The 18497-nt window shown below is 55.5% G+C and overlaps 1 protein-coding gene across 1 annotated transcript; it reads right to left on the bottom strand.

Moving 5' to 3' along the window:
- Positions 1 to 1015: 1015 nt before the first annotated feature.
- LOC119089401 (TBC1 domain family member 20) lies at positions 1016 to 17370 on the bottom strand. Its single transcript, XM_037212068.1, has 3 exons — positions 17276 to 17370; positions 13406 to 14613; positions 1016 to 1132 (listed from the first exon to the last, which is right to left on the bottom strand). The coding sequence occupies exons 2-3, from the start codon at positions 14600 to 14602 to the stop codon at positions 1016 to 1018; spliced, it is 1314 nt and encodes a 437-aa protein (XP_037067963.1). The 5' UTR covers positions 14603 to 14613; positions 17276 to 17370.
- Between the last annotated feature and the right edge of the window lie 1127 nt (positions 17371 to 18497).

Raw genomic sequence — 18497 nt, 5'->3', positions numbered from 1 at the left:
CGCTCGCACCTGGAGCACGGCAGGGACGAAGAGTGGCGACCAAGCCAGGGCAGGTGGAACGAAGAGGAAGTACAAGATTTCAGGGAGGGAAACTACTTCTTCGGCCATCGGCCTGGACACTACGCCCGCCGCTGCCCCGAGAAGTTCCTGCGGAAGGGAAACGGGAGGAGTCGGCTGCATTAGGGGACCAGCCGACGAGCGGCAATGAAAGACTCTCACGTGTGGCAAAAGAATATCAAGATCGGGCTGACCAGAACTTTTGGCGTCGCGACGGGTCGCCGGTCCTGCAGAGCGACGAGACCTTCTCCGTCAGGCAGGATCGGCCGAGGGCGAACCGAACGAAGCTGGGAAATGAAGAGACACGGAAGAGATGCGAGCGGACGGGGATATCACCTGAACGGGGACGGGAAGCGCCGCCGACTCGGCATAAAAGTCAAGAGGCGGGGCAAGAGCAGAGCGCGCCACTGACACCGCCTCCAGCCGTGCGCACATTCCGTATGCGCATCGAAGACCGTACTTGTACCGCCCCCATCGATACCGGAGCAGTAGCTACACTGGTCCGGAGCTCCGCCCTCGAAGACGGTTGGACGGGAGGCGACCAACGCGCACCGCTAATAGTCTTGAAGTCCGCCTCCGGCCACGCAATCGACGTCCAGCGCTTGAAGCGTGTCAAGTTCACGGTGTGCGGAAAGCCTATCCTTCACTGGGTGTACGTCTGCAGAGAACTGCTCCATGAGCCGATCATCAACTTCGACTTCATCCCAGCACACGGGCTGACCATCGACGGCGCCAGCAGGACCATGTCCAACCGGCGGCACGTCAAAGCGCCACTCGGCGTCATAACGGGAGAGCGGGCGCCAGCAGTCGGTGTCACTGGGATAGAGCCGACTCCGAGGCCGGACGAGCCAGAACGGGTAAGGCGAGAGGAGGAAGCCTACCTGGAGCTCGTGAAGCAGTCTCGGTGTCGGCCCGGACCGGAGTGACGGTGCAAGCAAACAGACAAGAGGCAAACTGGTCAGACCTGCATGAGTCCCGCGGAAGCTCTCCAGAGGTGCAGGGTGAAGGCCTTGTGATATCGGTTTCCGAGGAAGGGAGACAAGATGACCAAACTCTGGCCGTAGAGGTCTTCAACCTGGGGCCGGGGACAATGGAACCGGCCGCCGGATCCCGAGTGAAGGTCCCGCAGTCACCAGCGCACGCGTCTGGAGTGAGCGTGCGAGAAGACACTGCGGCTGGGGCGGACGACAACCAGCCGGCAAGTCAACAAGGTCGCCAATGGGACGCCGGTGACGTGAAAATCGGGGAGCTGAGCCCAGAGGAGAAACAGGACCTGACATGGCTCTGAAAGGACTATGAAAGCTGTTTTTCGTGGGACGGCGGTTTGGGGAAGTGCCAGCTGATCCAACACCGCATAGAACTGACCTCAGCAGAGCCCTTCCGGGGACCAGCTTACCGGGTAGCCCAGGCAGAGCGAGCGACCATCGAACGTGAAGTACACGAAATGCTACGAAGGGGCATCATCGAGCCATCCATCTCTGAATACGCCGCCGGGGTCGTGTTGGTCTCCAAGAAAAACGTCGGGAACTCGGGTATCATTTGCTGAGCTAGCAACTCCAAAAAAACTCGATGACGGGGACTGCTCCCGTGGGGACGGCACCCTAGCTGGACTGCACCAACGAGGGATCGAAGCACGGCAGGTAGCGGCCGTGGCGAAGAGTGAGCCTCACGTCAGCATGCCGAGGGGAAGCCAGAAGCCGAAGAATCCAACAAGGACCCGGGGACGGCTCGCGGAAGAGGATGTCGGCGGAGAGGATGGCAGGCTGCCGGCCGCATCGTCGCTGGAAGTCGGAATGACAAAACTGAAACGAGAACTGAAACGAGAACAGGCGTCGGACGAGGACTGTCAGCAGCCGATGGACGCGATGGCCGGGCAAATCCCGATGCCTCCGTGGGGCCAAGACTACGCGTTCCGTGTCGCCGACAATAGGGTGCTGGAGGACGTCACGTGCTGACGAGACGGTGGAGAACGCAGCCAGGCCCGTTCTGCCTGCGTCGCTGATCCCGGCCGCCGTACGAGACGCCTACGCGGGGCACTTCAAAACAAAGAATATGCTCTCCACCCTCAGAAAGATATATTTTTCCACCACATGTACTCCCGGGTGTACAAGTATGTGGAGGGCTGTGAAATTTGCCAGATAAAAGACCGAGGCCCGAAGACGCGCGCCCCCTCGGGACGCCCACCACTGCCGGAGCCACTCACGGCAAGACACACGGTGGCAGTAGACGTGCTCCGTCCCCTCCCGTGGACGCGCAGGGGAAATAAGCACGTCATCGCGGTCACAGACTACCTAACCCGCTACGTTTTGGCCGTGGCCGTCCCAAACCAGACGGCCGAAACGACCGCCGGGGTCGGCCGGGAGAAGCTTCTGGAGTATGGACTCCCAGCAGGGCTCATCACTGACAACGACAGCAATGTCAGATCGAACCTGGTCAAGGAGATCTGCCGACAGCTCAAAGTATCCCAGCTCTTCACAACGCCGTACCACCCGCAGTTTGACGGTCTGTGCAAACGTTTCAACCGCACACTGGCCGCCGTGCTGCGAGCGATTCCCCCATCGCCCCGAGAATATCCCGGCTCGAGCACGTGGCCCGCAGGCCGCCCGGTCTATCTATGGCGGTGGAACCCGACTAAGGCCACCACTCTATTCCAGGTTGGTACGCATTGGGCTGCCTTGCGCTGTGCGCAGCGCCGTCCTACTCAGCGCCCGCCGCCGGCGACTGAGTTCAAATGTTGGAGCTGCAGCCGGCTGGTCTGCTGTTCGGGCCGAGAGGGCAGCTACTATTCTACCTTTATCAGGTCCTTCCCCTTCCTTCATGGATTGCGGGCCGCTCTGCAGCCGTCCTGACCGAAATCCAAGCAGAGCTCTTCGCTCTTTCAGCCGATCGGAGCTTACACGTGGAGCCGACCGGAGAAGAGATGAGCAAATGCAGGCGGACGGCGTCCCTTACGTTAGGCGAGGAGGCTATTCCAGTCATCAAGTCGAACGGCGAAGCATGCACGTACCACTCCTTTCGAGGCGACGTGGACGGCGTTCGAAGATCATGCACCCAGAGGATCATCCCGCTTCGGGCCTCTCTTTGAAACGTCGGTCAAGATCGCTGGGCATATGCGTTGCCCCAGATAGAAACCTTTGCGCTCCAATGCGGGGAGGCATCTGGTGCGCCATCGTCTGGCTTCCACCTGCAGGGGGCCGGAGTATTCATACTACCGCCAGCCTGTGCAGCGGCGGGCGATGACTTCGTGGTCCCAGCGCACCTGCGTCATGGAGGACCTATCAATTGACGACATGCAGGTGTACAACGCCACCGTGAGCCTGCAGCACCTGACTTCGCGAGCCGACGCCAGCGGTCCTCCACCGAGCTCCATGCTGTTGAATAAGCTCGCGGAAGTACCGGACGAGGCCGTCCTCAACGGGACTCTGGCGAACATCTTCGATGAGCTGAAGAGAGGAAGGTTACTAGTGAACGGCGACCGCGACCAGGAAGGCTGGCGAGCCATCATCGCCGAGCACGGGCCAATGACGCTCGGGTCCGTGGGGGTGATGGGCTTGCTCCTGGTGACCCTGTTTCCTCTGCGGCCGCAAGAGATGCCGACGGGAGTCGCGAGGTGAGAGAGCGACCGCCCTGCGATCGGTCCAGCAGGACTACACAACAATCGACGAGAGGTGAGAGAGCGACCGCCCTGCGATCGGTCCAGCAGGACTACACAACAATCGACGAGAGGTGAGAGAGCGACCGCCCTGCGATCGGTCCAGGAGGACTACACAACAAGATTCGATGAGACCTTAAGCAAGGTGTCGAGACTGGAGGAAAGGCGGAGTCACCACGAACGGGGAGTAGAAAACCTCAGGAAATTTATGTAGCAACTAGGACATCTTGTTGTGTCGGCGGAGCAGAGTCACGACTATCTGAGAACGGGAGCTGGGCCAAGCTGAGCAGGGAGGAGGAACAAATAAAGACCCGGACGAAAGGGCAAGGAAGCGAGGCGGTCGACGAGGTCGTCCCGAGTCAGTCGAACGCGAGGGACGACGCGGGAGGCGAAGGAGGCGAAGAGGCGAGTGTAGCGCGGTGCCTACGTAGCGCGGTGTCTGCAGATCTAGTTCGAACAACGACGCGAGAGGACTCGACAGAGGAGCGTGTGCGCCGGCGCGATGCGTCTCTCGCGCGCGTGGTGACGATTGCCCGCGTTGAACATAGTGGTGGCGTGTGATTGCCCGCGATGTACATAGCGGCGGTGTGCGATTGTCTGCGGTGTATGGTGTTCGGACCCATGAGAGTCTGCAGTGTGCATAGGGAGGCTTTCCCGATGGAGGTGAGCGGGAAAGGGGACCTAGAATAACGAGTGGCACGAACTTTTCACAGGGACGTGAAATTAAGGGATGTTCATTAATGAAGGCGTGCATTTTCATGCCTCGTCGTTTTGCGTGCCACCCGTCCGGGACCAGAAGGGCTTCGCGCTCAGAGCGTGGGAAAGCGAACAAGCCGGCCATGGTCGAGGGCTCCCCCTCCCACCCCATAAACAAACACATCCATCAGGCCGAGGGGTAAATGCGGCTCGGCTCGACGATCCGACCGATCAGCTCACGTCGTCAAAACAAGGCCAGGTGCTTCCCCCAGAACAGCCATGACGGTGGCCCCACCTGCCAAAATCATCCATCGCGCCAAGAGAAATGGAGGCGAGAGCGGGCGATCGGCGAAACATCATGTGCACAGGAACGCGCAAATAACATGTTGTGAGGATGTTTGCTGTTTCGCCCCAGCAACCCCCGCCGCGCCGGTGCCGCCGTCGCCCCAGATGCCATCGAAGAGCCACGCAACGTGGGAACTGGGCCAGAGACGTGACGCGCAGGGCCCGCTCGAGGCGAGAGCGGGCGGGCCTTGCGGCGTCGCCAGCGACGTCACGCCCGAGATCTGGCCCAGGGGCACGTCGAGGGCCGGGCTCTGGGAGCGGTGCATGCCGGCTCGGTGACACATTGGACGGAGGGGGAGAGGCGGCAAACCCATTGAATCACGCGAGAAGATGAAGGCGGGCCGACCCAGTTGAGAGGGGTCTAAAATCGATAAAACAACATGCGAGAGGCTCCGGAGGACACAGAGTGCAGTGCCAGTGAGTACGCCCGACGCCTACAGCTGCATCTCGAGGTCGACCCTCCGAGGCCCCAGCTCACAGCGCCCGGCTGTGACATTCGGCACGGCGTACGACAGTCACCGGCGACAGCGCACATGATGTGAGTGCCCAGACTGTTGTTCCCCATCCCACCGGGCCATAGACGGCTGGCGCTTCGAGCGTGCCCTTTCACCGCCTCCCCACCGGGCGGCGCAGGCCACGGTTATCGGATCCCTCCCGTGGAGCTGGTGAAAGGGGGAGGGGCTCGGGTGTGAGATGTAGTAAGGTGCCACGCGGCTCGGACGCTGGGCCCTCGCTAAAGCGATGGACTGGTGTGTCGCTGTATGTGAGTGATTTCCTCGTTTTCTTTGTGTGTAAATACAGATGACGGTTTGCATTGCAATGGTTTAGTGAAGGAGCGAGGCTGGATGAGGTTGGTCCGGGCGGCGAGAGGGCACTCGGTCCGGCGTTGGGCGGTGCTGTGTGCGGAGCCCTGGATGCATGCTTGGACGCAGAGGCCCGCTCGTTGACCCGCCCCGTGGCTGTCTGGAGTTTGCCGGTGGAGGAGGCCATGTGGGGGCGCTGCGGCTTGTCTGGGCCCTCGCCTGGTCGTCGTCGCGGTCAGGCGCGGCGTGCGGGCCGCGCTGACATGTCACCGGAGGTCTCCGGCGGCAATGATGGTGGAATGTAGGTCAGGTGGACGGTTCGCCTTATATTGCTCCCTTCGCTGTTGTTTTTTCTTTAATAGTTCGAGGTGGCCGGACCCTCACGGGTTCGATCCAGCGCGCATGCTCGGCTTCTCTCATGACCACGCCGCCTTCCCACCATTCGTTGTTGATCGCTTTGCCTAGACTGATGGACTGCATAGTCTCGTGGGACTTCCGCACAGACCAAGGTTCATTTTCCCCGGCCAACGGGGTGTTTGGCCCTCCGCACCCGTTGTCGCTGGTGTGGGTGCGTTTTTTGTGGTTGTTTTTTTTTTAGACGCCGAATTCCTGCCGGAGCACGGCCAGCGCGCATGCGCGATCCGCTCACAATCGCGCTCCCCTTTTGCCATCCATTTTGATCGCCTTGCCGGGTCAACGGATGGGATGGTCTCACCGGACGTCCGCGCGTGCCTAGGCTCACTCCCCGTTCAATTGGTCGCTTGCATTTCATATCTCCCCTCGATCCGTCGCGGGACGCCGAGCTCTTACCAAGCTCCGCCCGGTGCGCCTGCTCACACTTCGTGTTGTGCATGCTGTCCCTTGCCTTCGCCTGATCACTTGTCCATCCCGATAGGTCAGCTGGCTCAGTGAGCTATCCGCGCGTGGGGACGTTTGATTGCTCTTTTTTGTGTGTTCTGCTTTGTTTTGTTTCTTTTGTTGTTGTCCTCCCCTTTTATCGTGTTCTTTTCCCTTTTGCCGCTCACCCCGCTGTTTAACAGGTTAGTGAGGCCTAGCTCTGCTCAGTGCATGCGCTGCACGGACTCTCTCAGTGAGCGCGTATATTGCCCGTCCTCTACCTTCCTCTCCGTTTCGCTAGGTCTGGATCGCTCTCCGACCGAGCGATGCGCGAGGTTCATGTTTGGTTGGCGAGGGCCCATCTCGTCCGAGAGGGATCCAATACGGATGCCGGAGGCTCGGTGTAGGGGAGAACGGCGTCGAATTTTCCGAACCGGACATAATCCCGGGATGTTAGCAAGATGTCGAAGGGAGACCGCCTGCCGGGGTGCTGAGGCATAGCGGCGAGGTGCGCGGAGCCCGCGACATCTCGAGGGATCGCCTGCAGTTCTGCACGACCGGGGAAGGTTACTCGCGGGCGTCGTCCGGGACAGCGTTCGGAAGGAGACACAGACACCATCTGTCAGCCGACGTGGGCAATCGCGGCAGAGGGCAGCACCCGACGGTGCGCGATGGCGGCGCGGGCACCCGCGACCCGCCGGCAGATGGCGGCATCTTGCGGTGGATGGACGGAGCAGTCCACCGCTCGCGGCCCGCCGGCAGGCGAGTAGCCCGGCGTGGCTGTGACGAGAACGAGGAGCCAGACGACCGTAGTCCTGCTTTTACGCAGATAGACGTTTGTGTGTAGCGCGGTTCAAGACACAGTTTCGCTCTTTTTTGGGAGACGGTTGACTCGTTTTGTTGTTTCCCACTTGACCCCAGGCGTGACGGCACAAAGAGGCATTGGTCATGACGTTGCCCAGGACCCGTGGGGACCGCCCGGGATGCTTGATTGTGCATGGCGGTAGCGGAGTCTATCCGTGGTAACTCCGCCTTGGGAGAGGCCAGGAGTCAGTCCGCTCTCTTCCGACGTGGTGCACGCCGGGCCTCATGAGCGATTGGTGACGGGATGTTCGGGACGGATAGGGATCCCGCCATCGACGCTCATAGGGAAGGCGACGAGGAATCAGGTCGCCGGACAGGCCGGTCAGGCCGAGCCTCCAGAGCGCGCCGGCCGAGGACACCGTGAGGCGTGGACGCAGGTCGCGCCGGGCGCTCGTCGTCTGCCCAGGGGCTCCACCGTCCCATAGAACGCGTTGTTTACCCCCAGGCCTCTGAGGGACGCGCCGTGGGGCGGCGCCTTGCAAAGCCTGCTCCGGTGGGCGGGAGGCGAGGGCGAAAAAGTGCCGGAAGCGACGCCTCCGCGCTGGACGAGGCGCTGCCTAAGGCGCATGCGCGGCAGCGGGAAGCTGCGAGCGGTGGGTGTGGCCGTGCGAATAGTGGGCCGCCCATCGTGGACGGAACGCGGGGAGCGTCGTCCAAACAGAGATCCGTCACCCTGGAGGTCTGGCGAGGGAAGGAGTCGCCGTTCAGCTTCGGACACCCGGCGTCGCCCCAGCAGTTGCGTCGGTGCCAAGCTGGCAAATTAACGTGATACACTTTAAACAGGGCTTAAACGTGCCTTTATGACAGGATCGAAATGTGATAAATGAATTTGACTTACTTAACAAGGACGCACGCCGACGAGCCGATTATAATGCCAAGGCCCAGGAAATAGGTGTGTGTGGGGGGGGGGGGGGGTCCCACCCGTGTGTAAGCCAAGGATGAATGGGATGATGTGGGCGCCAGCGTATGTGAATGCTTGGAGTGAGTGTGGTGGGGCGCCGAGTGCATGGAGTCTGCGTGGATTAGTTAAGGCTGGGGGGGGGGGGGGACTCCCAGGGCCATTACGCAGCGGGCTCTTGCCAGTATAATTCGCCAGTGCGTGGGACCCTTGCCAGTTGGGCGTATAAGTATGCATGCGGTTCTGTTTTTGCCCCATTCAAATAGTGTCGCAAGCTAAAGGGTGGAGGTGGGGTACCGTGGTTAAGAGCGCACAGCCATGGGCAGGGAGATAGCCGTTCATGGTGCCTGACCGGAACCACCATCCCGCCAATGCCCCGGTCACCCGCTTCATCTTAGCTCTGTGGCTCACATGAGCGTGCGTTGATGTCGGGCGTACCGGAGCCACAACGTGCCAAGTCGTGCGCTAACAACATCTGGCTCGTATGCTGACCAATGGGCTCCTCATTGCAAATTCGCTCTTGTGGGAAGGCGTGACAGCGGTAGCCGGCGGTCCACAACATCCAGCGGCGGCCAGACAGCCGCGCACGACGCCCAGCGAAGGAAACCGCCTCATATGCGCACGTGTTAAAAAGGTTAAATTGACCGTTTTGACGGGTTTTTACGTCTCGGATTACATCTTGACACCCAGTGCGCGTGCAGATGTGAATTTCTCTCCCCAACATTCAAAATTGAAGCGGCTGCATTTTCGGTGCGCATCGCGACCTCGTGCAGCGAACCGTTGCGCTGCGAATTGAAATACAAGTTACAGGATTGCCAAGTTTTGAAAATCGGCGCCCAATACAAGCCTCCGCCGTTACAATCATTCATGATGTAGCGTTGAAAACTACACCAGCATGTTGGGCGATTTGTTTTCTCTCAATACCAATCTTTTTTATCATATTTTCACGATGCTTTGCTACGGAATGAGCCTAGATGAGTGGGTTTGCACAGCGTCTTTCCACGCCGCGACGGAGCGGCGTTGTCCGGTGTCTCGGCCGACTCCGGCCGTTGCTTCAAGGTTAAACGGCCGTGTGATCACGTGACTGGCTGCCGCAATTAACTTCCTCTGACCGATGACGCCATCTCGCACCGATATCTCGACAACGGCGGGTCGGAGCAAACCGGGGATGGCACATTAAGATGTGCCATGCTAAATGGTATGGTCGCACATACCACGCGGCACGCGCTTAAGATGGATTTTGCTCTCTTCCACGGGTTTGCGCGTGTTGTGCCACATCTCGACACCCGTGGCACGAACACACGCGGGATTGGCGCGCTTCGCTGATGAATGGAAGGAGCGAGATGATAATGAGTGGTGAGACATGCCGCATGTCATGGCTCCCACGTGTTTGACTATGGATTATCCCGTGTTTGCTCTTTTGACGGAACCACGGAATAAAGTACTTTGTGACTGGCGTGCTTCGATGGGCGATTTAACGGCCAATCCCTCAGACGTGTACAATGTCATGCTCCACGTGACATGTGACACGTGCGCATTAGCTGTGAAGATGTATTTTGTCGACTTCGTCGGTTTTTACGTTGTACACGAGATTTCCGCTCTTATGACACGTAGTAACACGAGCCTGGCATGCTGCGATAGGCCATTGAACGGGAAATCTCCTGGCGTCCCGAGTGCGGGGTAGCGAGTTACGCGTGTTGGGCAAACACGAGCCAAGAAGATGGCTTTTTCTCTCTTCCACGGGTTTACACGCCTTGTGCCACATCTCGACACCCAGTGCACGGACACATTCGGAAGTAGCTAGCATGCATTGATGGGGAATCGAAAGGGCAATCGCTTGATATAAGTTGCCATGCTACATGTGCTATGTGTCACGCGTGCACGAGACAGGTTTCCGACCGCTTTCCTTATTCCTTTGTTTTGTGCCGCATCTCGGCATCTAAAGCAGCTAGAACCATCAATTAAACTGAAAGGTAGACAATTAAAAATTCTACGTTTTCTTATTGAGCGCAGCGGAGCAAACGTGCAACCGCTTGTATACGCCTGGGAGGAGTTCTGCAACTGTGCATGGTCAATTTTTGAGATATTATGTGCCTTTGCGTTTTGCAGCAGTTATTATGACATTATTCATGGCTCCCTTTCAATCAGTTATCAACCCTACCCTCCAATTGCATAACTGCCACCAGTTTAGACATTTTCACCATCGATTGAACTAGGTCGTTAACCGCAATGCCTCCTTGTCACCAAATGCATGAAGGATGTGTCCAGAAAAAGTATCATCCACTGGATTGACTAATGTTCCACTAAAAAGGTGAAACAAATCACGAAGATACAGTAGGAAATCAAGAATCTGTGCCAGAATCTAGGATATTCATGGGATTTCCCCAGAGGTGAGATGCCGTGCAGCTCCGTACAGGATGATGATGACATCGCTAGATCCTTCTGCCTTCGCCCCGCCTCGCCGCTGGCTCCGTCGCCCAGTGAGCTAGCATTGCTTTTAAGCTAGGGTGGAAGCGAACAATTCCATTGCAAAGAGACCGCACAGGAGTGAAAAATTCCATCCACAAAAGGTGGAGCTTATGAGTCAGTGAAAGATACTCCAGCAAACAAGAACATCCATTTCAAGTTAGCATGGACAAAATATCACAGATATGACAAAACGTACTTTTGTTTTACACTTCTTAGGTCATGGCACTGAAACAGAATACATTAGAGGGAAGTACTTTTATAATATTGTAATGAGCACCAAAAGGTATGTGACACCAATGTTTTGATGCTGTACTTTGTCGCTTCCGTTCCACATAATTTTTAACACGAAACAGACCAAAGAAATTCAACATCAAAACAACAATAATTGACAATAAATTGATCAACATCTTAGGCCATAGATGGCATCTTTCAAGATTCTCGAAAAGGAAGGAAAAATGAAGTTGCATCGCATCTGTATGAGACCAAGAAAAACAAAAGTAACAAAATAAATATAAGGACATAAAGAATTTTGGCCAAATTTTGTAACAACTCATCTGAATAGAAATCTGTGAAAATGAGCACTTAGATGGTAGCATTCAGCTTTTACATTTCACTTTTAAAGCATTTCTGGAATTTTCCCTCCTACGGTTCGGTATTTATGCAATTTAGAGGTTAAGTTTCTTCGAGGAAAAAGAAATACGTGGAGAAAATTATCTACCAGGCTTTGCTGGTTTTTGTACCAGGCTTTACTTTGCTAGTGTAGAGTTCACGTGGTGTGACCCACGAAACTGGGGATGCGTGGAAACCTTGTATATGGCGGCACACAACTATAGGTTGTGATGCGTTCTGTAACCAAACCAAAATTGATGCATGCAGGCGGCTAAAGATGCAGGGACTCTCGGAATTGAAGATACCTCGCGTCGTTGCTCTGTTCATACAAAGACATGGTTCAGATGTAGGTGAGGCAGGATGTAGCCATAGGTGTCCAGGTTCTGTGCAGCCTTGTTTATGCTTGGGGTATTAAAGTGAGCTCGGACTTGGATGACACCTTAAAACTTCTGAAAGGTTAAAATATGGGTTAAGAATGCGCGGTCAATATCAGGCAGGAGTGAAAAATTCGCATAACATTTGGGATATGCAGTGAAAAATTAGTGCTGCTAGGGTGTCGCCTCACATCAAACAGTCGGTAATTCTAGGACACTGCCGTAGCCACATCGCGACGGAAACATCGCACCCGGCGCGGCTTCTAATCTCTCAAATCCTGATTTCAACGTTAAACAACAGTGCATCGTCGGTGTTTCCACTGGCTTCAAGTAAGGGATGTCACATCTGTGCCATGTATATCAAACGATTCGTAATAAATATATGATACTGATGATCATTCTTATGGCGGAAGGCATCCGGTCAAAATTCTGCTGCTTCACGTTGCGAACACATGGTGTGATTTGAAAACTCGTTGATACATGATAGCAGACTTGGCAGCCATTCCACGAGGACGGCCTGCAAATGGTCGTCTGTAGACCGCCTACCGGCGCTGAACCAGCGATCACAGCAACAGCCATTCAATTACGTTTCATTCAACGGCTGAATCGTGCTCATGCCCAAAAATCCAACCAAAAAAGCGTCGAGAACCGAACGAGATTTATCCAATAGATGTATTTCCAACAGTAGTAACAGTAGTAACGCATCGAGATACAGGCATAGAAAACTTGTACCCTTTGTTCCCGAACATGGCGATGTCTCAGTGCAGCGCCGACCGCGTCAGAATAAGTCATGGACATGGTAATTTGTCACAAACGTTCTCCAAAACGCACTCTTGACTAGAACATGGCGCCCACCCTTGCCACTCCGTTCAAGAAGTGAACAAAACATAACAACTTCACAGAAAAGAGGGTTACTAAGTTTACTGAATATGTTCGAAAAAAGGGGCCATGTCTCCAGCGCTAAATAAAAGTGCATAATTCATTAATTTGACAGTAGTGTCATGAAATTCACAGTGCAAACTGACGTCACATGGCCGATCGCATGCTTCCATTTAACGACCGATGGATAATGCGCAACGCAACACCTGGGCTTCTCACAGAATAAACATAACGCGACCAGTGAAACTGGGCGCGTGATCTCCAACCGTCAAACACTAGAGGAAGTTTAAAGTTGTTCGGAAATATGACCACGTCAGCGGCAGATCGCAGCCAATAATTAGAAGATATGTGGCACGCCATTTGCTAGGACAGCACTTTCCCACCGCCACGTTTCTAATTCCACGTTCACTGCCACAACTGATGTTCACCCAGTCCAGATGGCGGTCCTCCGCAATTACGAGCAAAGAATACACGGTGCGATCCAGACACGGGGCTCACATGAATCCACAGCATATCATAAACAAATGCACCTAACAAACGGTACCACATTCAAGCTACTTAATCTCTAAACCCTGTCCAATACAAGCATCCAGTACCTCAAACCGCATACGCAAGGCATCAGAAAACATAGAGCAAATATCGCAAGTCCCATATCACTACAAACGAGTATCCCGCATTGCGTGGCCGGTCGGGCCCGCGAGTGCGTGTCGCGAGCCGGCGGTCAGTGGGCAATGCCGAAGTCGTTCCGGCCGCGCCAGACGTGAACTGCGCCGGCCAGCAGCACGACGCCGATGCCGACGCCGACGCCGACCACGGTCCAGTGTCGGGAGGGCACGATCGCGCGCAGCCGGCGGCGTCGCTCCAGCGCCAGCCGCCGCTGCTGCAGTCGCTCGCGCTCCTCCTGCTCGGCGTGGCGGCGCGCCCGGTTGAGCGCGTCCACGCGCGGCTGCAGCCGCTCGGGCGGAAGCTCGGCCAGCAGGCGCGAGGCGCGCGCCAATAGCCGCTCCCAGGGCAGGTGCGCCGGGATGTCGGCCAGCAGGCTGTGCACGGCCGCCAGATCGCATTCGCCGGCCAGTAGCTCGTCGCGGCGGTGCAGCACCACGGCCGCCGCCAGGTACACCGGCGACAGCCAGCTCGTCGCCAGCACGTAGTCGAACAGGCGCGTGATGAGCGCGAAGTCAGGAAGCACGTGGCTGAACCACGTGATGAGCCACGACAGCGCGAACGTGGCCATGGCCTCCGAGCGCAGCAGGAACTCGCAGACCGGCGGGTCCTCCGCCTCGAGCAACGGCAGCACGTAGGTAAGCAGGTCGCGCGTCTCCTCCATGGTGGGCGCCATGAACACCCGCAGCTGGTGGGCGGCAAGGTGACAGAGGACAGGCAGCGCCAGCTGCTCGCCACACACCAGCAGTACGGTGATGGCCACGTCGTGGTAGCCCTGGTAGTAGTGCAGCTCCGGGTGGGCGGCCAGCGAGCGGACAATCACTCTCACGAGGCCCTCCTGCATGCTGAAGCGCACCTGGTCGTCGATGCCCGGCGGGAAGCGCTTGAGCGTGCGCTCCACGTCGAGTAGCACCTGGTGGTGGTACGGGTGATCGCGCAGCTCGGCGTCGCTGAGCGGCGGCGCCTCCGGCAGCCGGCGGTCGGGCCGCAGCAGCAGCGGCCAGACGCGCCGGCGCAGCGCGTCCTCCAGCAGACCACCGGGCGACAGGGCCAGCTCGCGCACCGCCGCCATATCCAGTGGCTCGGTCCGCAGCTGGGTCAGCAGCTGGTCCCGCTTCTGTTGCCTCCACACCTCTTCCTCGTCTTCCTCCTCCTCCTCCCCCTGCCCCTCAGAGTCGCTGTCATTGTCGCCGACTGTGGGCGGACCCGGCCGCTCGTCGGTGCCGGCCGCCTCCGAGTCCGTCCCTGCAGCGCCAGAGTCGTCCGCCTCGCTGTCGCCGGCGGCCGGGTCAGCGGCCCGTACGCCCGCGGCGTCGGCGGCCGGTGGCGTGACGTCACTCGGTGGACCGAGGTCGCCTCTCGGCTCCGGCTCATGCTCAGCCTCGGCGGCTGGCCGGACGGCCGCGGCGTTCCCCGGTGCAGAGCCCTCGCCGTCCGCCGGACTGACGACAGTCATGGTAGCGGCGCCTAGTGCAGGAGCGAGATGCCAGTCAGGGCGAGCCACGGTCCTGCGCCAGGTGCAGGAGCGAGACGCCAGTCAGGGCGAGCCACGGTCCTGCGCCAGGTGCAGGAGTGAGATGCCGGTCAGGGCGAGCTACAGTCCTGCGTCAGGTGCAGGAGCGAGACGCCAGTCAGGGCGAGCCACGCTCCTGCGCCAGGTGCAGGAGCGAGATGCCAGTCAGGGCGAGCCACGGTCCTGCGTCAGGTGCAGGAGCGAGACGCCAGTCAGGGCGAGCCACGGTCCTGCACCAGGTGCAGGAGCGAGATGCCAGTCAGGGCGAGCCACGGTCCTGCGCCAGGTGCAGGAGCGAGATGCCAGTAAGGGCGAGCCACGGTCCTGCGTCAGGTGCAGGAGCGAGACGCCAGTCAGGGCGAGCCACGGTCCTGCGCCAGGTGCAGGAGCGAGATGCCAGTCAGGGCGAGCCACGGTCCTGCGCCAGGTGCAGGAGCGAGATGCCAGTCAGGGCGAGCCACAGTCCTGTGCCAGCTGCAGGGGCGAGACACCAGTCAGGGCGAGCCACGGTCCTGTGCCAGGTGCAGGAGTGAGATGCCAGTCAGTAAGGGTGAGTTACAGTCCTGTAGGTCATTTTGGCCAGTTTACTGTAGTATCATCAATAGCCTATCAGTAGTCACTGATGAGGTGAAAGTCAGGCTGCTCCATGCCCTTCCCCTGCAACCAGGAGGCTGTTGTGATGTTTAGGGCTGTAGTTCCTGTACATAATTTAGCATTAATGCTGTCCATGTGACTGTGATAATATTTACATAGTCAATGGTGAAAGTTTCAACAGAGGTTTTCTGGAAGTGATTTCACATCACATTCCCCATATGGCTGCAAAGTGGTGGTGTTGTCAGCACATGTTGACAAACAATTTGAAAATTCAGTGTGCTGAGCCCAAGAATAAGTTTGCATTGCTGTCATTGAGCAGCACAGCATAAACAGAAATGAAAAGTGATTGTTGCTGGATGTAATAAAGATATGTATTCACAGACCACAGCAATCAAGCCCATTAACAATATATTTAATTAGCTCTTGGCTCATTCAGTTTTTTTATGCAAGTTTCAGTTCCATTTACATGGCCATTCCAAACTTCTGAAGTACATAATATAGCTGACCAGTCCAGCTTGCTGAAATTCTCACACAAATCCTGGTAATAGAGCAGAAAACTATCTAAGAGCACAAACTTATTTCAATGCTAAAAACAACATTGTGAGCATTGAAGTGCTAAAGTGGGAAATTACAGTGCAAACAACAAATCTGGGTTAATTAATAAAGCACAAATAAACACTCAACACTTTCTTGCAAAACTCTGTAAAACAACTGGCCATGCCCTGCAGCACCAGTTGTCTCCCCCATGCCCTGCCCCACCCTCACACCCCACCCAACTACTCCAAGGCATTAACTGGATCATCCTGGAAATTTCCCTTACAGTAATGCATTGCATCACAATCTGAATTCTCACATTTCTAACTGCTTTTAAGAAATTGGAGACCTAGCTTTCTGACATATACAACCACACACTTGCAGCTAAATGATATAGCTTTATTGCTTGCTGAAGGTATTATGAGTAATCTTCTAGTAGCTGCACTGATGTCACAATTCCTGAAAATCAATGTTTCTATTTATACTACCAGAGTCAGCTTGAAAATTAACCTTTTTGTGCACCACCAAAGAATACAGCTTTGCATACACAGGGCATTTGCCCCAAGAGAGCCTCTGCTTGAAAAAGAGATCATACTTTGATGGTGACATCTGAGGCCCAAAGGTGGTAGCATGAAGTCATACACCACTGTGGACAGGAGCAGTGGGAGGTTTTTTGTTTGCTTGAGATGAGACTAAAAACTGCATTCCAATCATCTATTGTTTCAATGAACATCCACTCCTGGCTTGTAAGGGAAAACAATCATACTTGCATCCATTCATCCATGGAAACATCATGCTCTATCAAAGTCAGGTATAGCTGTTAATGTTACAGGCTATCCAAAGCAAAACATCCATTTCACTAACATCTACTGATTTTGGAAACATATATATGCATGCACTACTCAAGTTATAAGAACTTTGATGACACATCAGAACACCCATGCTATAGTTATGAGCCTCCTGTTGGATTGGAAAATTTACCAAATACTTATTGTGATTGGCAACAACCCCTGGTGGTGTCAGGGTTAGGAGCATGCACCAGTTATTCCCACCATGGTTTGCTTATTCCTGCAGTATCCATGTGTGCACACATGCTAACATACCATTATTTATGGCCAAGTTTGGTAAAATAGGTATGGACAGCAATAAGATAGCCACCTATTTGATTAATGCAAGGGCAGGCCCACTCACAGCACTACACCTTTGGAGCTGTGTCCATCAGGGGTGTAGTTCTCTATTTAGTTTCAGTTATTGGTGGGAAGGGAACTTCAGCTTCCAACTTTGAGCAGCAAGAGGGCCAAATTGGTGTCGTTTTTGCGTACAGTACCAAAATATTGTTTGGCGGATTTAGGGAGGAGATTTAGCGTTTTTCAAGCCCAACTCCCTAACTTACTTCGTGAGTGTGCCCCTGGCCCTCGCTACATATAACCAGTCCAAAGTCCCTTAACACTTCCGACCTTATTCTGGCGATCCAATGGGTTCACTCACCTGGGTATTAGTTTACTGATACTGGTGTATTGGTTCCACGCATTGATAGATTTATACCTCGGAATGATGGAAATCCCTCTTCCCTTAGGTCACTGGCTTACGCAACCGCGCGGGTAAGCAAATGTCTCCTGTTTGTATGCAATCGACCAGAACTGTCTACAAATTACAAAGGCAAAAGATAGCTAAACTCCTGAAACTGTCCTTGTTGGACATAATCATATGTGGTGCACTCCCTATGTGCAGAGGTAGAAATCGCTATCTCTTTGGCGGTCATGCCTTCCCAATGTTGAGCTGGGTTCCCAATGCTTGAACAGGCTCCCGCAACAACGGGCTGGCCGTCGCAATATTGGGCTGGACCTACATAATATGGAACCTGATCCCAACATCCAGTGTAACAGCTCTTTGGAAAACAGGCACAGACACGCTCCCTAGTAGCTGGTAGAATAACCCAATGCGATACATGCCAGGTGAAACCGCCCCGACAACGCACTTCTCAGCAAAGATCCCTATTTAACGTCACCTTTAACCCTGAGACAGCCGCGCGCGTGATAACGGCCATGAGAGATCGCGCGTATACAACAAGTTTGGTAGGTGGAATGATTCGTAAGGTCAAAGTAACTAGGAACGAATGAAAAGACCTAACAGCTTTGCCTGATTCTGAATGTATTGCAGGACGCGAGGTGGTAATATAGGACCCAGGAGACAAGCTTTTCTGAGAAGATCCGCCGCGTTTTACGCCCAAAAAGTGCTTAACGTAAGGACTGATCTATGACTTCGGATTCACCAGATGAACTCAAAACTGCGCCATCGGGTTATCAGTTTATTTCGTGTATCACGGCTGCCGCCCTGCGGGGTACCTACCCCAAGCGAATCCATAGAACTTTTGAGCTCCAGTTGGCATTTGGATTGGGCTTCGGTTTGGCAGATCACTCAACAGGTCAAAATGGTTGCATTGATGTAGCCTAAGACGGTGTACCGGAGCAAGTGCGGACGTATCTCCCACCTTCCTGGCTGAAATATCTTTGAGGAGCAGTCGGGTATAGCAGCGCAAGAAGCTTCTAAGGTGCCCCAAGCTCCTCGGCAGGGGCTCCCGACCTGGAGCTGGTCAGGCCCATTCGCGTGGCCCCATCTAACAAAGACAGTAAAGTCCATGCACACTGGGGCCTAGTGATTCACCAAAGCTAGGCCATGACGGTTGCTAGTTTCAACGTGCAAAAGGTAC

This window comes from Pollicipes pollicipes, unplaced genomic scaffold (assembly GCF_011947565.3).
Source record: "Pollicipes pollicipes isolate AB1234 unplaced genomic scaffold, Ppol_2.1 Scaffold_3087;HRSCAF=3621_pilon_pilon_pilon, whole genome shotgun sequence".
NCBI lineage: Eukaryota > Metazoa > Arthropoda > Thecostraca > Pollicipedomorpha > Pollicipedidae > Pollicipes > Pollicipes pollicipes.
The sequence above is the reverse complement of the archived record's forward strand: the minus strand, read 5'-3'. Positions and strand labels throughout refer to the sequence as shown.